A 19,274-nucleotide genomic window follows, 5' to 3' on the forward strand; every position below is an offset into this window, starting at 1 on the left:
CATATCTGCAAACACAGATATAGCATCAATAGGTTTATGACAAGTCAATCTAGTTCCTGATTGTATACGGATATTTTTGCTCTTAATGTGCTCTTGCTCTTTTTACTATTTTTTGTTTTTCTTTTCTTTTCTTTTTTATGTATGAAGCTATATATATACATCCCCTTGAATTTGGCATTTAAATGGTCAGGGGAGAAGGTTAGGGAGGAAGCATTAGAATGCGAGCATGAGTACATGCTCCCCCTTTCCTTGGGTAGATCATATTTTTTGCAATGATGTTGCAGCCTCTTGGAACCAATTTGTCCAGCAGGTCATAGGTGGTGATGTGGGAAGATAGCTTTTTATGACCCTTGTGGCTACATCAAATTGCAGAGATGGTAGTGTACGCTCCCATTGACGAATGGAGGAAATGGCTTCCGACGATACCTTTACAAAGGGAGACATAGACTCATTGGTCTCTTGTTGGGTGTTGACAAGAGTGAGCATGAAGAAACTTCTATATCAACGTGTGCCTGGCATGAGGAGCTAGAAGCTTCATGTGGCTCCCCCCTTCCTGAGCTAGGTGGTATTGATCGATATCGTTTGGGAATCCAAACTAGCTCTGGAAGAAGTGGTGCGGAGCACTCTGTTACCTTTCCTTTACCACGGTCTTGAATTGTCGTTGGGGTGGCAACATTTGGTTTGCAAGGTTTTACAGGTGATGTAGAAGGATTCAGCTTATGCTTAGGGACCAAATCTGGTCATTTCCTTCGTAATACCCTTGGGCTACTAATAATTTTTTAGGGATCCATCATGATGTTACATTGCCCTTTCTCGGGTGGGTAGCTGCTTTCCTTCTACGAGGCTTCTTGTCTAAACGAGATTGAGCAGGGGAAGTAGCTGTTAACGAAGCTTTTGGGACCCATTTGTATGTACTCTTTGGCATAGTAAGCGGAACCTTGGAGACCACACTGCCTGTTTCCACTCTTGACGTTGAAGAGTTAGAGGGGTGGCAAACAATCAAAGATGGTTTTGCCACTGGACTTTGTGATTTTTTGTTATCCAGCATTTTGTCCAGAGTCGATGGCTTAGGAGCGGGATTTTGAGCGGTCATACTGAGTGTTGGTTCTTGCGTTGTGACTCGTCTGGCTGCCCAATCGATATTGCACTTGGTGGCCAACATCCATTTGCGCCCTAAGTTTATAGTCCCTTCCATGGTACCAGCAGGCATAACCAAAAAGCTTTGAATTACGGTCCCCTTGTCATAGGCAACCGGAGTGTGCAGAATTCCTGAGACATGGGTTTTTTTCTTGTTGATTCCTTTAACTTGGATAGCACTCTTGGATAAAGGTGGTTTTCCAAGTTGACACCACACACCATATGATAACAAATTGTGTTCAGCTCTTGTATCCAATAATGCATTATACAGCACCTCGCCCGTAAGGACTCTATAACTCAATTAGGTATCTTAGAGGCGGGTCAAATTCTAGTGAATCCTCCTCCGCCTCCTCGAAAAATGCTTGCGTAATCCCCAAGTTGGCTTCTCGTTGGCGCCTAGCACGCTGTTGACGTTCTTTGGCTTCAATTCTTGCTTGTATCTTCTTAAGCTCAGCTTGTTCTTTAGCTGCCTTCTTCTGATGGATTGCATGTAACTCCTCTTGGCTCAGGGGGTCATAGTATCTTTTGAATTTACTCCCATTAAGGAATCCAATGGTTTCAACTCCGTCGAGAGTCTCCACTCTGATGGTACCTTGCGGGGTAATTTCACATACTCTATACGGTCCCTTACCAGCATATTTGAGCTTCTTCTTTTCCTTACGCACTCCATACATCAGGACTTTATCCCCAACCTTGATGTCCTTGTCGATCAAACTATTTTTTCCTTCTATCCTTCTCCACAAGGGCATTGTACACAGCCAATTATCTTTCTTCGTTTAGCCGCTCAAGGATATATAGACGCTCTACTAAGGGGTTACCATTCCAACCCTCTTGAGTAGCAACACGAAGACTAGGAATGACAAATTCCCACGGCATGACTGCTTCTTGGCCATATACCATTTTGAATGGTGTGCAATTAATAGCCACTTTGTACGCAGTACGATAGGCCCATAAAGCTGTCATAAGCTTTAGATCCCAATCCGTGCGATGAGCTTCAACTGTCTTTGTCAAAACAGAGATTAAGATCTTGTCGTGTGATTATATTTTCAAAGAGGAACTTGGCTGTTGTCCTTGCATCTGCCTTACGTGTCGCAGCCCATTTGGTCATATAGTCAGTGGCCACAATAATATAGCGAGATTGTGTGTTGCGGGCCGCTGGGCTAATTGGACCTACAAAGTCTAAACCCCACTTTTCAAATGGTTGGTTTACTTTGATTGGATGTAGGGGCATCTGATCTTTCCGCTGGGGTTTCTTGTATCGTTGGCATTCATCGCAACCCTTTACAAAAAGTTATGCATCTTGGAACATAGTGGGCCACCAATACCCTGATTGTAAGATCTTTCGCGTAGTTAAGTCTCCTGAGAAGTGACCACCGGCTACGCCCATATGTGCCTCTAGCAAAATGTATAGATACTCATCCTCTCGGGCACAACGCCTAAGAACGTCATCCTTTCCTCTTTTATAAAGAGTCCCGGCTATCAGGCAATAAGGTTCGCATTCCTTGATCGGCTTTCGAGCTAGATCTTTACGAAGCTCCTTGGGTGGGAAGCCATTAACCAAAAAGTTAACAATCTTCTCACTCCATTCAGGCATTGTCTCCACCATGAACAAGGAAGTATCAGGTAAGTCATCATCAACTCCCATAGGAGCCTCACCATTAGGTATGCATGACAAATGATCAGCCATGACATGTTTTTTGCCAGGTCTCACAACAACAGTGAAATCAAACTCAAGAAGAATCAATAACCATCGTGTGATTCTTCCTATGGAGCATGGTTTGTTTACCAGATACAACAATGCTTGATGATCCACATAGAAAACAAACTTGGTGGCAAGGAGGTAATAACGAAATTTCCTTACTGCTGCATATATCATTGCCAACCCTTCTCGCTCCGTAGTGGTGTAGTTCATCTCAGCATCGTTCAACTGGCGACTGGCAAAGCTAATGGGGTAGTCTAGTTTGTGTTCTCCAGGTTGAGTTAACACACACCCAATAGCAAAGTTTGATGCATCAATATGCACATGGAAGATTAAATCCCAGTTAGGCATTCTCAAGATTGGAGCACTCACCAAGGCCTTCTTTAATAGCTCATAGGCACGGTCACAATCTTCGGTCCAATTAAACTTGATGAGAAGCTTATACAATGGTCGAGCTATCTCGGTGAAGAATAGAATAAACCTTCGATAATAACCAACATGGCCCATAAAGCGTTGGACTCCCTTATAGTTGGTGGGTGGGGGCAATTCCAGAATGACCTTGATTTTACTCTCGTCGGTGGAAATCCCATTTTTGGACACTATATGCCCTAAGATAACTCCGTGTTTAACCCAGAATTGGCATTTGAAAGGATTTAATGAGATGCGATATAATCTACACCTTTCAAATATTTTTCGTAAACACATCAAGTGCTCATCCCAAGAGGAATGAACACAAAGATCGTCTAAGAAAGCTTCACAAAAGTCCCTTAGATATTCCTTAAAGGCTGTGTTTATCAATCGTTGGAATGTTGCAGGCACATTGGTCAAGCCAAAAGCCATGACACGAAAGGCAAACACTCCAAACTCCATGATAAATGATGTTTTAGCTTGGTCCTCTACTGTAATTGTGATCTGATTGTAACCAGAGTACCCATCTAAAAAGCTATATGCCTCCTTGCCTGCAACTCTTTCAAGCACATGTTCAGAATACGACAAGGGGTAATGATCCCTTTTGGTGGCTGCATTATCAACATACACTCTGAGTTTCCCATTCTTCTTTGGTACGATGACTATCGGAGAAACCCATTCTGAGTGCTCAATTGGGTATATGAATCCACATTTTATAAGCTTTTCAATTTCCTCCTGTACAATCTTTGCATACTTAGGATTCATTGGGTAGGGACGTTGCTGGACTAGTTTAGCAGTGCTAACCATTGGAATCGTGTGTTGCACCACAGAGGATGGAACACCCTTCATATCATGATATGTCCAAGAAAATATGTCCTTGAATTCTTTAAGAAGCTTCTTAAGTGCAGCTTCTTCCGTTGGTGACCTCAACCAAATTCAATGGCATAATCTTGGGTGCACTAGGATTATGTGGACATTGAGCGATCAAATGATCTATGCCACAACGATTACATGTAAGTACCGGCATTCCCGATGTGCTCCCTTGATTTGGTTGCATCTGAGTAGCGATCTTCTGTAGCCTATTAGGGCACTCCGCTACACGATGAGGTCCACCATAATCGTAGCATTGAAGAGGTGGTCTCCTCGCCAAGGTATTAAGGTTTTGCCCTCTTGTGGCGAGAGCAACCGCTTGATATACATGCTTGACTTGCCCAAAATGATCCTCCATGTAGTACTGGGGAGTCATTTCAAACGTATCAATCCCATATGAAGCAGTGGGGTCTATCTCTTCTTCATAATCCCCACACGCATTATGTGACTCACAACCCATCTGGTTTATTGGGGTAATCCTTGGATGTGGAGGTTGTGGTCCTAGCACTGGCAGTGGTAACAGCACAGACTGGACTACATTCGGGTTCCTTGGAACTATGTGCTGTGACGGTTGCTCGACAGGTTGTGCAGGCATCAGCGCGGGTACTTGAGGTGTGTTTGACCAGGCTAGTGGTGCCTGATTTGCCAACATACGCTTAAGTACTAGGCAATCCTTAGATTGATGGCTATATTTACCACATGCATTGCAATTTCCATTGAATTTAACTCTGAATGTGGGACATTCACTCGTGCTATGTGGTCCTAAGCAAACCGAACACCATTGTTGCTCTCTTCTTGGGTACATATGGCTATTTTGAGGAGCTCGATTACCCCTAAAGTATTCTTAGAAAGCCTTAGTAAGGTCGGTCACAGACATTTCGGATATCTTCGGCTCCTTGGCAATAGGTTTTACCATCATTGGCTCGTGCCCAAATACTTGCGAACTAACGAATTTTGTCTCCGAAGACACCTTTTTACCTGCAATCATCAAGTTGTCTTCTAACTGGATTGCATTGGCAGTGACTGCTTCCCACGTTGTAAGACCTCTAATGACTAAGCCATTGTATATGTCCTCGTGGCGCAATCCACGGATGAATCTATCGAGCAGTTGGTTGTTATTGAAGCGCTCATCGGGAGTGCAGCGAGAATTTAGGTGCTTCAATCGACTAATAAAGTCTCTCACTGACTCCCCTTCCTCGCGTTCAGCTTTTTGGAGTTGAGATGCTACTCCCCAAAGCACACCCTCACGTATGTATTCTTTTAAGAACAATCTCTTGAGAGTGGGGTAGTGAGTGCGCTCTTCAACCCTTAAGGTTCGATACCAATCTCCGGCCTTCCCACTCAAGGCTAAGCCTAAGGCTTTACACTTATGCAGCTCATTGTGCTCTTCCAAGGAATCACACACGTGTTCGAAGACTTCAATGTGCTTCCTAACATCCTCGTTACCACCACTGAAGTTCTGAGTGAGCTTAGCCACTTGTACCGCCTTGCTTCAGGGTTCTCTCTCAGGCATGCCCCGCATGTTTTCCGCAATAGATCGTCCGATCGTCTAAGCAAACGCTACGAGATCACCTAGGTGAGCAAGCATAGCTGGTGGAGGCACTTCTGGGATAGCCTGGTTAATAGGAGTTGGCGTTGGTCTTGGTATGTAGGCAGCTGACATAGGATGTGATATGTGATTAGGCCTAGCTCCTCTTGGATAAGGGTTGTGATAAGGCGGTTGTGGAGCATACGCCATTGGCATACTAAGAGGCGTAGGAGCTACATGAGCATGAGTAGCGATAGGTACATATGGTCGATAGGCACTGGCACGCACTGTTGTAGGTACTATTCCACTAAATAGCGGTGTCGTACTAACTACAGTGGTAACAGGTGCGCTTTCTGTCATGCTCATCATTGGGGTAGGCATTGTGGATTCCTTAATGGAAAGTTGAGCCAAGGTTGAAAAGCTAAAGTTACTGCTCGTGGGCTCAACCTGCATTGAGACTCCAGGTGAAACAACATACGAAGGGTCTATGGGACTCACCGAGGGAGTCTCCAATTGTGACAGAGTTGGTTGTTTGGCCTTACCCGTATCCAAAAATTTCATAGGGCCAGTGGAAACTAGGTTCACTCCCCTATTTTGCCTCTCGAATTGGATAATTCTATGAATAACCTCACATATCATTTGTTGTTGCTCCTCTAGATTAGTGGCACTAGATGTAGATCGTATGACTTCTAACCAACCTACATGGTATGTATAACCCGTGTATAGGTCAGTTAGAGTCTCTCTGTGTAGATCATATTCCCAATTTTCATTGAGAAATATCCCATCTAGACTTGGAGTGCCAAACGGTTCTCTTGAAGTGGACGTAATGTCACTTCTTATGGATTGACTCCTAAAGACCTCTACTTTAGGGAGAGTGTCAGAAGGTGGTAGCTCAGTAGTAGGGCCTTCATTAAATGAAGTGGGTAGAATATCCACATGGACACTCTTTGGGAGGGTAGGGTCTACATGAGATGTGAATGGCGAATCCACTACCCCTCCCTCTTCATTTACTTCGCTTGTCGCATGTTCAGAGCGTGTAGCTCTACTAAAAGTCTCTATTAGACGACTAAACATGCTAGATCCTTGTTGTGGGGCCCACACTGGCATGTTTTGGCTTGCCTCCTCAGGGTTCTTGGTAAGGTGCCCTTCCATGGCTTTTGAGTCAGAGGACGAGTCACTATCCACTATTCGTGGATCTTGGGTTGCACTTCCTTGGGTTCCAGCTGAAGGCCAAGATGCTAACGTAGAGGGATGGTGTGAGCTTGCGTAAACTGAAACGCTTTCTAGTGGCTCAGACTCTAGCACCCGACCAGAGCGTAGATGCATGTGACGTGGGTACCCTACGGGCATTGGTAACTACCCTTGAAGCCCACACAAGTGGTTTCTTAGGTGTTTCGCACCCCGTTTTTACTTGTTTTTATATTGTTTTTAACCCGTTTTTAACCCCCTTACTTATGGTCGAACCTGAACTAGGGCGTGTGATAGCTCGAGACGAGCGTATGGTTAAAAGGGTCCTGGCGTGCTTTACAGCACAGTGTTCACCTAACCAGAGCTCCTGTGGTCCTCAAAACAGTCTATTTGCTTGTGGGGAAAGGGGTGAAGGCCTATTTGCTTGTGGAGGAAAGGGTGAAGGCTTTATCCCACATGCTCACTTCACTCCTTGGGGGGTGAGCTACATATAGAGCTCCACTTCCCTTAAGCTCTCACTTGAAAGAAAGCTATGGAGGCTCACTCTCCTATATATATATATCAAAAGACTGAGACCAAAGCCGAGGTTGGGGTCGATTGGGGGTTTTTTCTTTTCAAAAATTTTTTCTCCAAATAAAAAATCTTTCATCTCAACACGTTTGTTTTTTTAATTAAAAAAATATTTTTAATTATTTTTTTTAATTTTTTAATTTTAGTTTTTTAAAATTATTTTTAAAGGTTTTCTAGGGTTTGGGCTTGGTCGCGACGCTGTTCACACACAGCGCAGGCCTAGGGATTCAGAAATCCCCTCGTTCGTCTTCTCACGCGCACAGCGCAGAAAGCCATATAACAGGGTGCAGAACAAGACAATAACCAGGAAAACCAAAATTGCAGAAACAAATTGCAGAACACAGAAAACGCCAAAAACATACACACAATCGCCTTTCCTACAGTGTAAATTTCACTTCACGCAGCAGCTCGGGTTACAAACTGGAGCTTGGTGCAGGGCATCTCCCCGACAGTGACGCCAAAAATGTGCGCTTTTGTCGCACAAGTCGGAGCTGGACTTGCCGAACACCGTATATGAGCCACGAATGGCTGCAAGCATACAACCAGAAACCTAGCAAGCTCAAACAAAAAGCAAAGGTGTGTCACTCACCACTCAAACCGCCCCCGTGAAGGATTCTCGCCGTCTTCGCAGCAGTGAAGAAGGAGCCGCCGTCGCCACTCTTCCGCCTCGCCGCCGCCGTGCCGCCACATAGTGCTCGATCGCTCTCTCTCTCTCTCTCTCTCTCTCTCTCTCTCTCACACACACACACATACACAGGAGAAGGGGCACGAGAAGATAAGGCAAAAGCACACTTGTATTCAACACATGAGAATGAGAGTTTTAGGGTTACATTTGACTCTTATAGGTGACTTAGCCGTTCACACATGGGCGCCCATACATGGCCGGCCAATCCTAACCCTTATCCTGCTGATATTCAAGGTGCGCCTCTCATCGGCGATCACCCAATCCCTTTATCCTTTACATATGGTGCTGACAAGTCCGGCCCATGACTCAAAATATTTAAATTAATTACATGACGTAAAACATAGTACATCTCAATGTCCGTCATAGGTTAACACTTACAATAATAAAAAAGTGGGCAAACCAAGTTGGTTCGGTGCTCCAATGGCACTGTTTATCCCAATTTGTTTTTCAAGTAATATTTATGCTCGAGTTTTCTTTAACCCCAATTTTAGCTTGAATCCTCTTATAATTTTCCATCTTGATTTATAATTTCAAGATGAATTTGAGAAGATGATTCATACTAAAACTAGAGAATTGTCTAAGGAAGGGGAACGCAAAGAAGATGAGGAGAAAGTGTACCAGAATTACTTAAAGGAAACAAAGCTAATTTTCATGAAAAAATGGGTACACATTCACAGCCATCGCAAATCTTGCAAATGGAAAGGATTTCTTTGATGTTATATTTAAGTACCAGGATTGGCACGAGAAGCAGCAACAATTCATAATAGAGAAGCTGCAACTCATTGCCCGCTCGAGCTTACCTCCAAATGAGTAAGTATGGTTAAAATAATGTTTGACAGTGTAATGTATGGTTACTCTATTTTTGTAGAAAGAGAAAAATGGTTCAAATAATTGCAAAAGGAGAGAATGCCATGAAAACTGCATGTATATAGTGCGGAGAACTTACATTCCGTGCATTCTTCAACAAGCACGTATATTGGCATCACTTAGTAACCACATCACTTGATATGAAGTGCAAAATGGAAGAAGAGAAGCCAATCTTGTGGGAGGTTCATGTGAAAAGAATCAAAGGGAATAATGTCCTTACAAGATTATTTGAGCAATTTCAAAGCAAAACACTTCAACACCGCATTTGTATCTTGGAAAAAAGCAATGCGGTCTTCGGCGGTCACAGCATTAGCTTAGCCATACCTCATGTGTGCAGTAAGACACACCATATATAGGTATGCTTAGAACAGAATATTTCATTCCACAAGCTTGTGCACCAAGTATATGTATGCTGATAAGACTACTTCTGAATTGTTTTATTTATTACCAAGTGGTGGGTTTTGATGAAGGGCATAGTTTCTTTCCCCGAGCTTTGTCATCCCGCATATGAGTGGGTGTTGAGTGAGGTTGAGGATAATGGCATATATCCAGAAATCTAGATAGAAGAACTTGCCGGAAAAGAAGTATGGAGTTTATGCCCATGGTGGTTAGATTATGCCAATGGGACAGGCCTTGTGGAAAGGTATTATCCATGCCTTGCTCCATGTGATATATTGCATGTCGTGCTCCATGATTTGTTGATGTAATTTTGTGAAGTAGGTCTACATCAACCTAAGCGGTATGGAGTTGAGGGATCCAAGAAACCTACAAAGCCATGGCAAGAAAGGTGTAACTAGGGTAGGTAGTGGGGAAGCATTGCCTACAAATGTTGCAAAAGATGCAAGTGGGCGAGACAAAGGTGTAACTAGGGTAGGTAGTGGGGAAGCATTGCCTACAAATGTCGCAAAAGATGCAAGTGGGCGAGACAAAGGTGCAACTAATATTGACACCAAAAAAAGGGTGGCAAGTCAAATGTGGAGAGAATTGGTCCGCAAAAGGAGGAAAGTCACAAAGAAAAGAAAGGTCGTAAAGCAAAGACGAGGAGGATGATGATGATTTAGAGGAGGACGATCACACGGAAGATGAGGAGGTGAAGGAGGACGAAGACAATGACACAAAAGAAAGGTCGTAAAGCAAAGACGAGGAGGATGATGATGATTTAGAGGAGGACGATCACACGGAAGATGAGGAGGTGAAGGAGGACGAAGACAATGACACAAATAGTTCAGATAGTCTTCCAAGTAGTAATGGTCACTGACCTTGTTTTATAGCTGTTCTAATCGTTTCCTTTATAATTGTGTAACCATGTTTTATTTTTTTGTATACAAGTGTTTTGAAATATATCACCGAAGCACATGGCTATTTTGGAAACCATCACTGATATAGCCGACAATATAATTGGGAGAAACATCTCACAGTAAGTGCATGAAAACCCTAACTTGTATTTTGAACGTAACTATTTCTAGTTCTAACAGGGTTCTAATATTAACTTGGCTCCCAAGCATTACAATAGGTTGGCAACGGTTATTGGAGGCTTGAACAAGTCCGAAAATATGGTGTGGGCAGATTTTCCAATAGGGTTTCCTATAGATAAAGACACTCCACTAGTCCCTTGCTGGAACATTTGGAAGCAAGAGCTTGTTAAGGCTACATGTGTTCTTGCCAATGAGTTCTTAAGAGAGGATGGAACCTTCGTAATCACTTGCATCGATGATCATTTTGGCGACATAGTGGAGACATCCAGAGCACATGATCTTGCTCTACAACACACTTTATATCTTGAGTTGCAAGAGAACTACCATCGCTTTGACGAGATAGATTTTGAAGAGGTATGAACCACCACTTTCTTTTCTTATAGTATTGGGAAATTAAAAGAAAACTCTAAATCATTATTCAAACAAATGAGGTGTATGTCATGAGTGTGCATGTAATAATGTTGATTGTTGGGGTGTTTTTCGACACCCACTAAGCATTCAACCTCCAACATATATGAGAGTGAACGGTAATGATGCATCTGCTATACGACCTTTGGGTTTACACTAAGCTGACCTTCTGAGTAAGTCACTCCGCCTAAAAGGAAGGCGTGCCACTCATGTTAGGGGGACAGATAATCAACCACTCATGTTAGGGGGGATAGATAATCAACCACTCATGTTAGGGGGGACAGATAATCAACCACTACAGGGTGCAGCTGAGTGACCCGTTGAGACTGCAAGGTATAGAATAAACACTATGCGCTTTTTATTGGTAACGATTTGATACAATGTAAGATATTGATCTTAAGTTTTTCTTAATTTTGGCAAGGTGGCTCCTTGGTACTTTCAAAATGGAGGGGGAACTAGTACTCGATTGCTTTGTAGGGACTGGTGTCAGGCCAAGGCATGCAAGGAGCTTTTGCCGACATTGTATAAGCATATAAAATGATTAGCTGTGCTATAATCAAGAGTTGGCTCATTTGCAAGATGTGCCCATAGACCTAGTTTCCACGTGGTTTCAAGGTAAAGAATCCAAGAAAATTGTTCAAGCAAGCACGCAACCTCAAATTTCATTGGAGAAACCTTGGCGTCACAACCCCAATGGTTTCCAAGACATGCTTCATATGTACCACGTGGTGCTACTTCTATAGCTCGGTAACTTTTTTTACTATCCACCACCACCTGGAGCTACCAATACAGCCCAATAACTTGCTTATTATCCACCACCACCAGGAGTAGAAATGACACCAGCAATGATGCCATACTCTTATGGTATACCATAGCCTAACATGACCAACCCAATATCAATATCCAAATTGGGGGGGACCTCCACGACCCAACACAAACCATAAAGATCATGCAACTTCAAGTAGTGCTGGTGCTTCACATGGAATATAAGTCATGGTGATAACCATGTCATTGGTTTCCAAAAACATTTATTGTTGTTTTCCATGGATTTTGTATTCACAGTCTCATGTATGGAAGTGACTTTTATCAATATCTTGTAAGAGTGTGAAATGTGTTGGTGTGTACATGTGTTAATATCCCGAGAGAGAGAGAGAGAGAGAGAGAGAGAGAGAGAGAGAGAGGTGTCCTATGTGTTACGATTTCAACCAAGCACACTTATTGGTGTTTTCCATGGATTTTGTATTCAATGTCTCATGTATGGAAGTGACTTTATCGATATATTGCAAAGAGAGTCTACATGTGAATTGTGTGTGAGAGAGAGAGAGTGAAAGAGAGAGAGTCTACATGTGAATTGTGTGAGAGAGAGAGAGAGTGAAAGAGAGTGTGAAAGAGAGTAGGGAACAAGAGGTACCTATGTGTTATGATTTCAACCGCTCACCAGTTTCACAAAACTGCTCGCCCGTAATTGCTCGCAAAAAAAGCACCCGTATGACAAGAATATATTCCAAGGACATGGGTAGGTGTGTCTGTATATAGGTCTTTATGGCTATTATAAGTGGTCCGTACTATATTAGGTATACCTACCTCCATGGTCAAGTTTATAGACTTATGGCTCATGTGCTCATGTGTCTAGACTCACGGCTCACATGCCAAACTTAAATATAATCTGACCTCAAATACTACTCTTAAGTACTATGTACACTAAGTCTATAGATGGTAAAGAGCCTTATGGTAGGTTGAGCGAGCAAAGCCATAATAACCAACGTAGTGGTTATTAACACCTAGCTTCTTTAAAAGATTTGGCTTTATGTTTCTTGGTTGCTTGTTTAGCCCCTTTTATGACCCATGTATGGAGGTTGATGCATTTCCTTTAAGTAATATGTCTGAATGTTCGTGTGATGCATAATCTTTTCTAAAAGAAAAGATATCCTTCATTATACGAGTATTCACCATTAGGAATCTAATTGTTAGAGATCCAAGGAGCTGAAAAATCTACATCCTTCTCATAGGAATCCTTCATGGCTTCAAGGCATGAACTCTCTATGGTAGAGATCTGATGTTGGCCTTCTACTTAGAGCACTACTCCATTACATTTTCCTTACAAGGTATATTGTATGATCATTGGCTAAATACTCTAAATAAAAGATGCATATTTGGTGTGTCTTCTTGTTTCGAACCTTCGACGATTGTCAAACGCCAGTGGGAGAGCGGACTAGCCAAGATGGTCTTGCTGCACATTGGCAACAAGTTTCGGGGTGATTGGCTACACCTCTCATCCTATAACTAGCCGAGGGCCCACAGCTTGGTATCGATTTCTTGTTTCGAACCTTCGACGATTGTCAAACGCCAGTGGGAGATTCAAAATACAGAACAACCCATAAGATAATGTTTCTAGAGCCTAAGAGTCTTGATTCAAAATACAGAACAACCCATAAGATAATGTTTGGTGTGTCTTGATTCAAAATACAGAACAACCCATAAGATAATGTTTCTAGAGCCTAAGAGTATGTATTACAAGTCAACTCCTCCTCATATATGTACAAGACTAGTATGTCATCAAAGAATACGACAAAAAATCTAATACTCTTGAAAGAAACTACTCTTCTCAGGCTTCAAATAGAGTTGGTTATCTTTTCAAAGTCTTGTTTACATAACATAAGTACCATACTTTACCATTATTATTTTTTGCCATCTTTCACTACCTTAATGCAATTATCCTTTGTGATGGTGAAGAGCAGCTTTAACCTTATAACGTGACGGAATAGACTCTAGTATGTGGATAAGGAAATCCCTTTTCTCCTCATAAGGTTTGATGCATAGACCTATATCTTAGTGCAATTATCCTTTGTGCTAGTGAAAGCAGCTTCAACTTTATAATGCGAGGGAATAGACCCTAAGCAATCACATAATTCTTTCAGAGTAGCAAACTTAGATTCAGCAAGAATCTCACCAAAATTCTTGGCAGAACAACACCGTTGTATGCACATTTCCCAGGATCCCTGGGAATAAAGTCATGTGTGCTACAATCATCATACTAAATATTAACATCTTTACCATTAATAGGTCTTTTCATTCTCAGAAGACAATGAGAATTGATTTTACCTTCATAGTGAGAATACTCATGATCATTGTTACCTTAGTGCAATTATCCTTTGTGTTGGTGAAATTAACTTCAACTTTATAATGCGAGGGAATAGACTCTAAGCAATCTCATAGTTCTTTAAAAAATAAAGTCATGTGTGTGCTACCATCATCATACTAAATATTAACATCTTTACCATTAATAGTTTCTTTCATTCTCAAAAGACAATGAGATTTGGTTTTACCTTCATAATAAAAAATACTCATGATCATTGTTACCCTCTTACTGGAATGAACCATCCTTCTTGTTGTCCTCGATCATGTGTAGCTTTGCCACGTTGCTATACTTCTTCTTTGAACAGTCCATTGCAATATGGTGCACCTGTAATATTATCAAATGACACAAGGCTTGGAGTCTCCTTTATTAGGCCTGGAAGTGTCACCCCTCTTGGCATTGTTGGCCCATGGGTTTAACGGATATGTTTAGAAAGAATCCAAATTATGGGGCTTTTTCAGTTGATGTTCGAAATTCTTTGCCTCTTTTTCCTCACATAATTTATGGCTAAAGAAATGGTAGAGCTAAGGGAATGTGGATTAAACATATTTGGCTCTAATATTGGGTCTAAGTCTTACTATAAATTTCCTCTTTTGCTCCTTCTCATGGACCTTTGTCCATGGCTATCAATTGAAGAAGAGTTTGCCAAAATCTATCAACATAGGTGGACATAGACACTTTCTCCAATTGGTGTAAGATGTCTCACTGTTATCTAGCCCTAGCATTATACTATGGTGGAAGAAAATTCCATTTGATCAACTTCTAAGTTTGGGGTTTGTGATGATTATTCTTGGTAACATTCCACCGTAAAGTAACACTCTCCACTAGATGGTTAGTAATGTACTTAATTTTATCCCATTCGAAGAATTTATCCCCTAAATAGTAATCGCCAAGCTAGCTAAGCCAAGAAAGTACAACATGATCTTGATATACAAGGAGAAACCTCTCGCCACTCACTTACCTTTTAAACTAGAATTGAAATGTGACCACGTGCAAATAAATCAACCGTGGCAAAAAAATCTCTCATCTCTCACATACCTTTCAAACTAGAATTGAATGACCACGTGCAAATAGATAAACCATGGCAAAAAAACTCTCATCTCTCACATACCTTTCAACCTAGAATTGAACGACCACATGCAAATAAATCAACCTTGGAAAAAGCATGAAAGCATGAAGAAAAATTACACAAGACAAAGCATTGGGCACAATCCTCCCCCCACCCCTTTGGCGTGACTGGCTCCACTTCCAACACACGTCTTCTTGATATTTCTTCCAAATAATTCCAAGGAGCCATCATTAGCTTTCTTTACAAAATTGGCTGTGTCTTTTACAAAATAAACCATAAGTATTGCAACTTAGGTTGCAACCATAAATATTTGAACTTGCATGTGCTCAAAATATAGCATGCCCAACTATACAAAAGTGGCAGTGGCATAATAAGATGTCAGCATGTGGCCAAAAAAATAAAGTAACTCTGCATGATACTGCAAATGATAAATACGTGCTACACACAATCCTGCAGCTTTGTCTTGTAGTGCCTACTCAATAATGCCAACCATGTTAGTTACGTACAATTAATTAAACTTCCCTCAATCAATCCCAATATGATAAAATACGATAACATAAACATAAACTCTACTAACACTACCTTAGTATATAACACAAAATCACCCGTAATACCAATAACACTAGCATGATCCCAAATGTGCATACACTAATAACATTAGCATGTTAGTATTTAATATTGAATCCCCCACGATACTAACTACCGACATGGTGCAATGGTATTTCAGGCATCCCCTAACCTACTGTAGAAGGATCTATCTAGCTAACACTCCATTTTAGGGGAGAGAGAGAGAGAGAGAGAGAGAGAGAGAGAGAGAGAGAGAGAGAGAGAGAGAGAGAGAGAGAGAGAGATGGTATAGCACTCTCCAAAATATCAAGCATGGGGCTAGATCCTCTCCTGTCTGGGTCTCCGTATGAGCTCCCCGGCTTTGAAGACACGCTCAGCTCTACCTGTCTTCTGCACTTTGAGGCAGTGGGATGAAACCCGTATCTGGCCAATCGGCAGTCTGCATGGCATGGGACATGTGAACACTCAGGGAAACAACTTAGAGAGGCTGAGTATATTCCACGCTAATGACAAAGTCCAGAATTGGAAGATTGCTTTAGGTTTAAATCCGCACTAAGGCTATGCAATAAACAAACGTAGAGAGGCTGAGTATATTCCACGCTAATGTCAAAGTCCATCGTGGGGTGGATTAATGTATGCCATTCGTCCGACCTTATGACGAGGGTCGTGCTGCAATTTTTGTCTCCCCCCCCCCCCCCCCCCCAAAAAAAAAAAACTAAAAAAAAACTAACTAACTGTAGGTGGTGGTCGTAAACCCCTGGGGTCGACCCAACAAAAAGGGAAAAAAAAACCTATCGGGGTTAAAGAGAAAAAAAGCTCGCATCGCCATAGCCAAAAGAACTACAGTAGTCCATAAACCCTTACTTTCTCTCCATGTCGAGGTTTGTTTGCACTGTTTACCCCCGTTTTGGAGCTTTTTTCTTCGATCCTGTGGCCCTTTTTTGGCCTTTTATTTTTGTGGTTTTAGTGAACTGGGCACCGTTGGATATTTCAGTTTTCCGCTTCCGATATGCAGATTGCCTTGACAAAGATCGATTCTGCATTCGATTCGCAATGGCGCTTCACGCAGCTCTTGGAGCTTCCAAGGTCCTCATTATCCTTGGGGCAAGTGAGTATTTTTTGTTTTTTTGTTTTTTTTCTGGGGCCTCTTTCTGGAAAATAGAAAGCTTAAAACAGTTTTTTTCTGCCTTCCACCTTCGTTGGGCTTTTTAAAGAGATAATGATCATTAATTTCTGAAGTATTTCAAAATTCTGTCTTGTTAAAATCTGGAATGATAAAGTAAAAACTGCAGAGCTTACATTTGCTGCTAGAAGTGTTTCTACAAGGTTCACATGTTTGGTGATTTGGTTTAGCCCTGGGTAAAAGCTCGAGGTTTTTGCAGATTCCGCAAAGGATACTTTGCGAAGGCTCCATAAAGGCCATCGCATGGTTATTAGCTGTATGGAGTGGATTCCATACAGGTGCTTAGACTTAAAGGTTCCACAAATTGGATCAAATGTATCAGGCTATGAATTGGTTTTCTTGGGGTTCGCATTTATAGTCCTTAATGTTGTAATAGAGAGGACATTTTGGTTGGAGTCTTCCACACAAGTTCTCTTCTTTTTAAGCGGGATGCCTATAGCTTTCTTGCTGTTAGGAGTTTGTCAGGGCACAATCAAAGGTCGAGTAGATTGGGAGGGGTCTTAGGGTGCTGAATTACAGCAAACTTCCCATTTGCAAGCGATTTATGAGAGGGAGTAGCAAGGCTTGTCAGTAATCTGTTTACTCAGCCTATCCCCATGAATACACCGTTGTTTTTCACGCAAGCTATTGCTGAGCAATTGATGCAAGTCATTAATGGACTTCAAGCTAGAGTAGGGATTTGGAGGCTCAATCTTTCACATAGCTCCCTTAACTGAGGAAAAGAAAGAATTTGAGGAGGTCCATTTAGGCAGTTGTCTGAATCAGTGAAGTAATCACTTGATATCCACCACTTCCCTAATGATTGGAGGATCGGTCAAGTAAAGATGTTTCTTTATAAGAAGTCTGTCATGTGGTGGAGACATCATTTGCAGCCTAATCTGGCTGTGTAGGAGGAGTTCAAGGATGTGCTGAAAAGAGCTTTCATTACTTTTGCTGAGGAGGTCCACTTAGGTAGTTGTCTGAACCAGTGAAGTAATCACTTGATATCCACCACTTCCCTAATGATTGGAGGATTGGTCAAGTAAAGATATTTTTTTAGAAGAAGGCTGTCATGTGGTGGAGACATCATTTGCAGCCTAATCTGGCTGTGTAGGAGGAGAAGAACTTTCATTACTTTTGCTGAGGAGGTCCACTTAGGTAGTTGGAAGCACTTGATATCCACCACTTCCCTAATGATTGGAGGATCGGTCAAGTAAAGATGTTTCTTTAGAAGAAGGCTGTCATGTGGTGGAGGCATCATTTGCAGCCTAATCTGGCTGTGTAGGAGGAGTTCAAGGATGTGCTGAAAAGAGCTTTCATTACTTTTGCTGAATATGGAAGCTATTGAAAGATTGATCAGCTGAAAATGGGCAATATGGGTTGGATGTGGTATGTCCAAGAGTTCAAGGATCTCTTGGCTTAATGTAAGAAGCAATTGAGTTCATATTCGGATTGCCTTTAGACTATGAGAATGAAACGATGAGGAATCGAATTAACAATTTGAAGGATGCATTTCGTTTTGCAAAGGTGTATGATGACGATGATTCCTAAGTGGCAAAAGGAGTGGGCAGCAAGCCCAACACCAAATGGCAGTAGCTTTATTCCTCATGATTCTTTGATTTGGACAGAATTGGACATTACCGTGTGTGATAGATTTGGTCGTGGCCCACAATCAAATTTTGCCCATAAATTTGGGAAAACTCCTTTAATGGAGGAGCCGAACCCCATATGTTCAAGAGAACCATGCGCATATGTTTGGCTAAGTGATGCTTATTATGGGTGGTACAATGAATTAAATGGTTAAAAAAAGGAAGGAATCTTTATAGGAGACAATAAAGACTTTGCATAGTAAAATTAGTATAATCTTTCCAAATAAGCATCAACAAATATAGAGGAGATTTCCCTATAAATCCATCTCTTTCTCTCTCCCTCTCTCTCTCAATGCACACGAGATTTCCTCCCCCCCCCCCCCCTCTCTCTCTCTCTCTCTCTCTCTTTGTTCTATATCTCAAACAACAAGGAGCCTCTTTGCCATGTACCTAACACTAATCCTTGGGATTAGGGCTTAATCTGACAAGGTTAGGGGACCCTGAGATTAGGGGAAGATGTCTAGGGTTAATTATTAATAAATCCATGTGAATTGGCTATTTATGACTGGATGGTTATTTACCTTAGCACTTATCACTATATAAGTGAGGCCATGGGTTGTTATTGTTATCGATTGTTATTGGTATGAGTGTGGACCAGAGTAGTCATACTCCTACCATGGACATGGCGGATCACATGCACTCTGCACTGTAGTGCACGGTGACAAGATCGCTCATCATCAGTGCTCCATTGTACAATAGTAGAACTCTTTAGGATTTGATATTGTCGTATGACGTGACCCCATTGTAGTCCTTAGTCCAGTATATGTCAGGCACGAGCTATGTAGGTCATTCCTTAGCCGTAGAGAGTCAGTCATTCAGTCAAGTCTCTTAACCCACTTGGAGAGAATCATTCATG

At 41.9% G+C, this 19,274-nt stretch overlaps 1 protein-coding gene across 2 annotated transcripts in view; it reads left to right on the top strand.

Moving 5' to 3' along the window:
• Positions 1-16,237: 16,237 nt before the first annotated feature.
• LOC147619959 (uncharacterized) overlaps positions 16,238-19,274 on the top strand; it is a 71,694-nt gene continuing 68,657 nt past the window's right edge. Inside the window, exons 1-2 of one of the 2 annotated variants that reach the window (XM_086825810.1) lie at positions 16,238-16,488; positions 16,623-16,715. In XM_086825810.1, the coding sequence (XP_086681936.1) occupies positions 16,661-16,715 (55 nt within the window). In that variant the 5' untranslated portion in view covers positions 16,238-16,488; positions 16,623-16,660. Of the gene's footprint in view, positions 16,489-16,601; positions 16,716-19,274 lie in introns of both variants that reach the window. The other variant, XM_086825808.1, reaches the window with a different exon arrangement.

Source organism: Cibotium barometz, chromosome 32, assembly GCF_041138505.1.
Source record: "Cibotium barometz isolate CiBa-2024 chromosome 32, ASM4113850v1, whole genome shotgun sequence".
Lineage (NCBI taxonomy): Eukaryota > Viridiplantae > Streptophyta > Polypodiopsida > Cyatheales > Cibotiaceae > Cibotium > Cibotium barometz.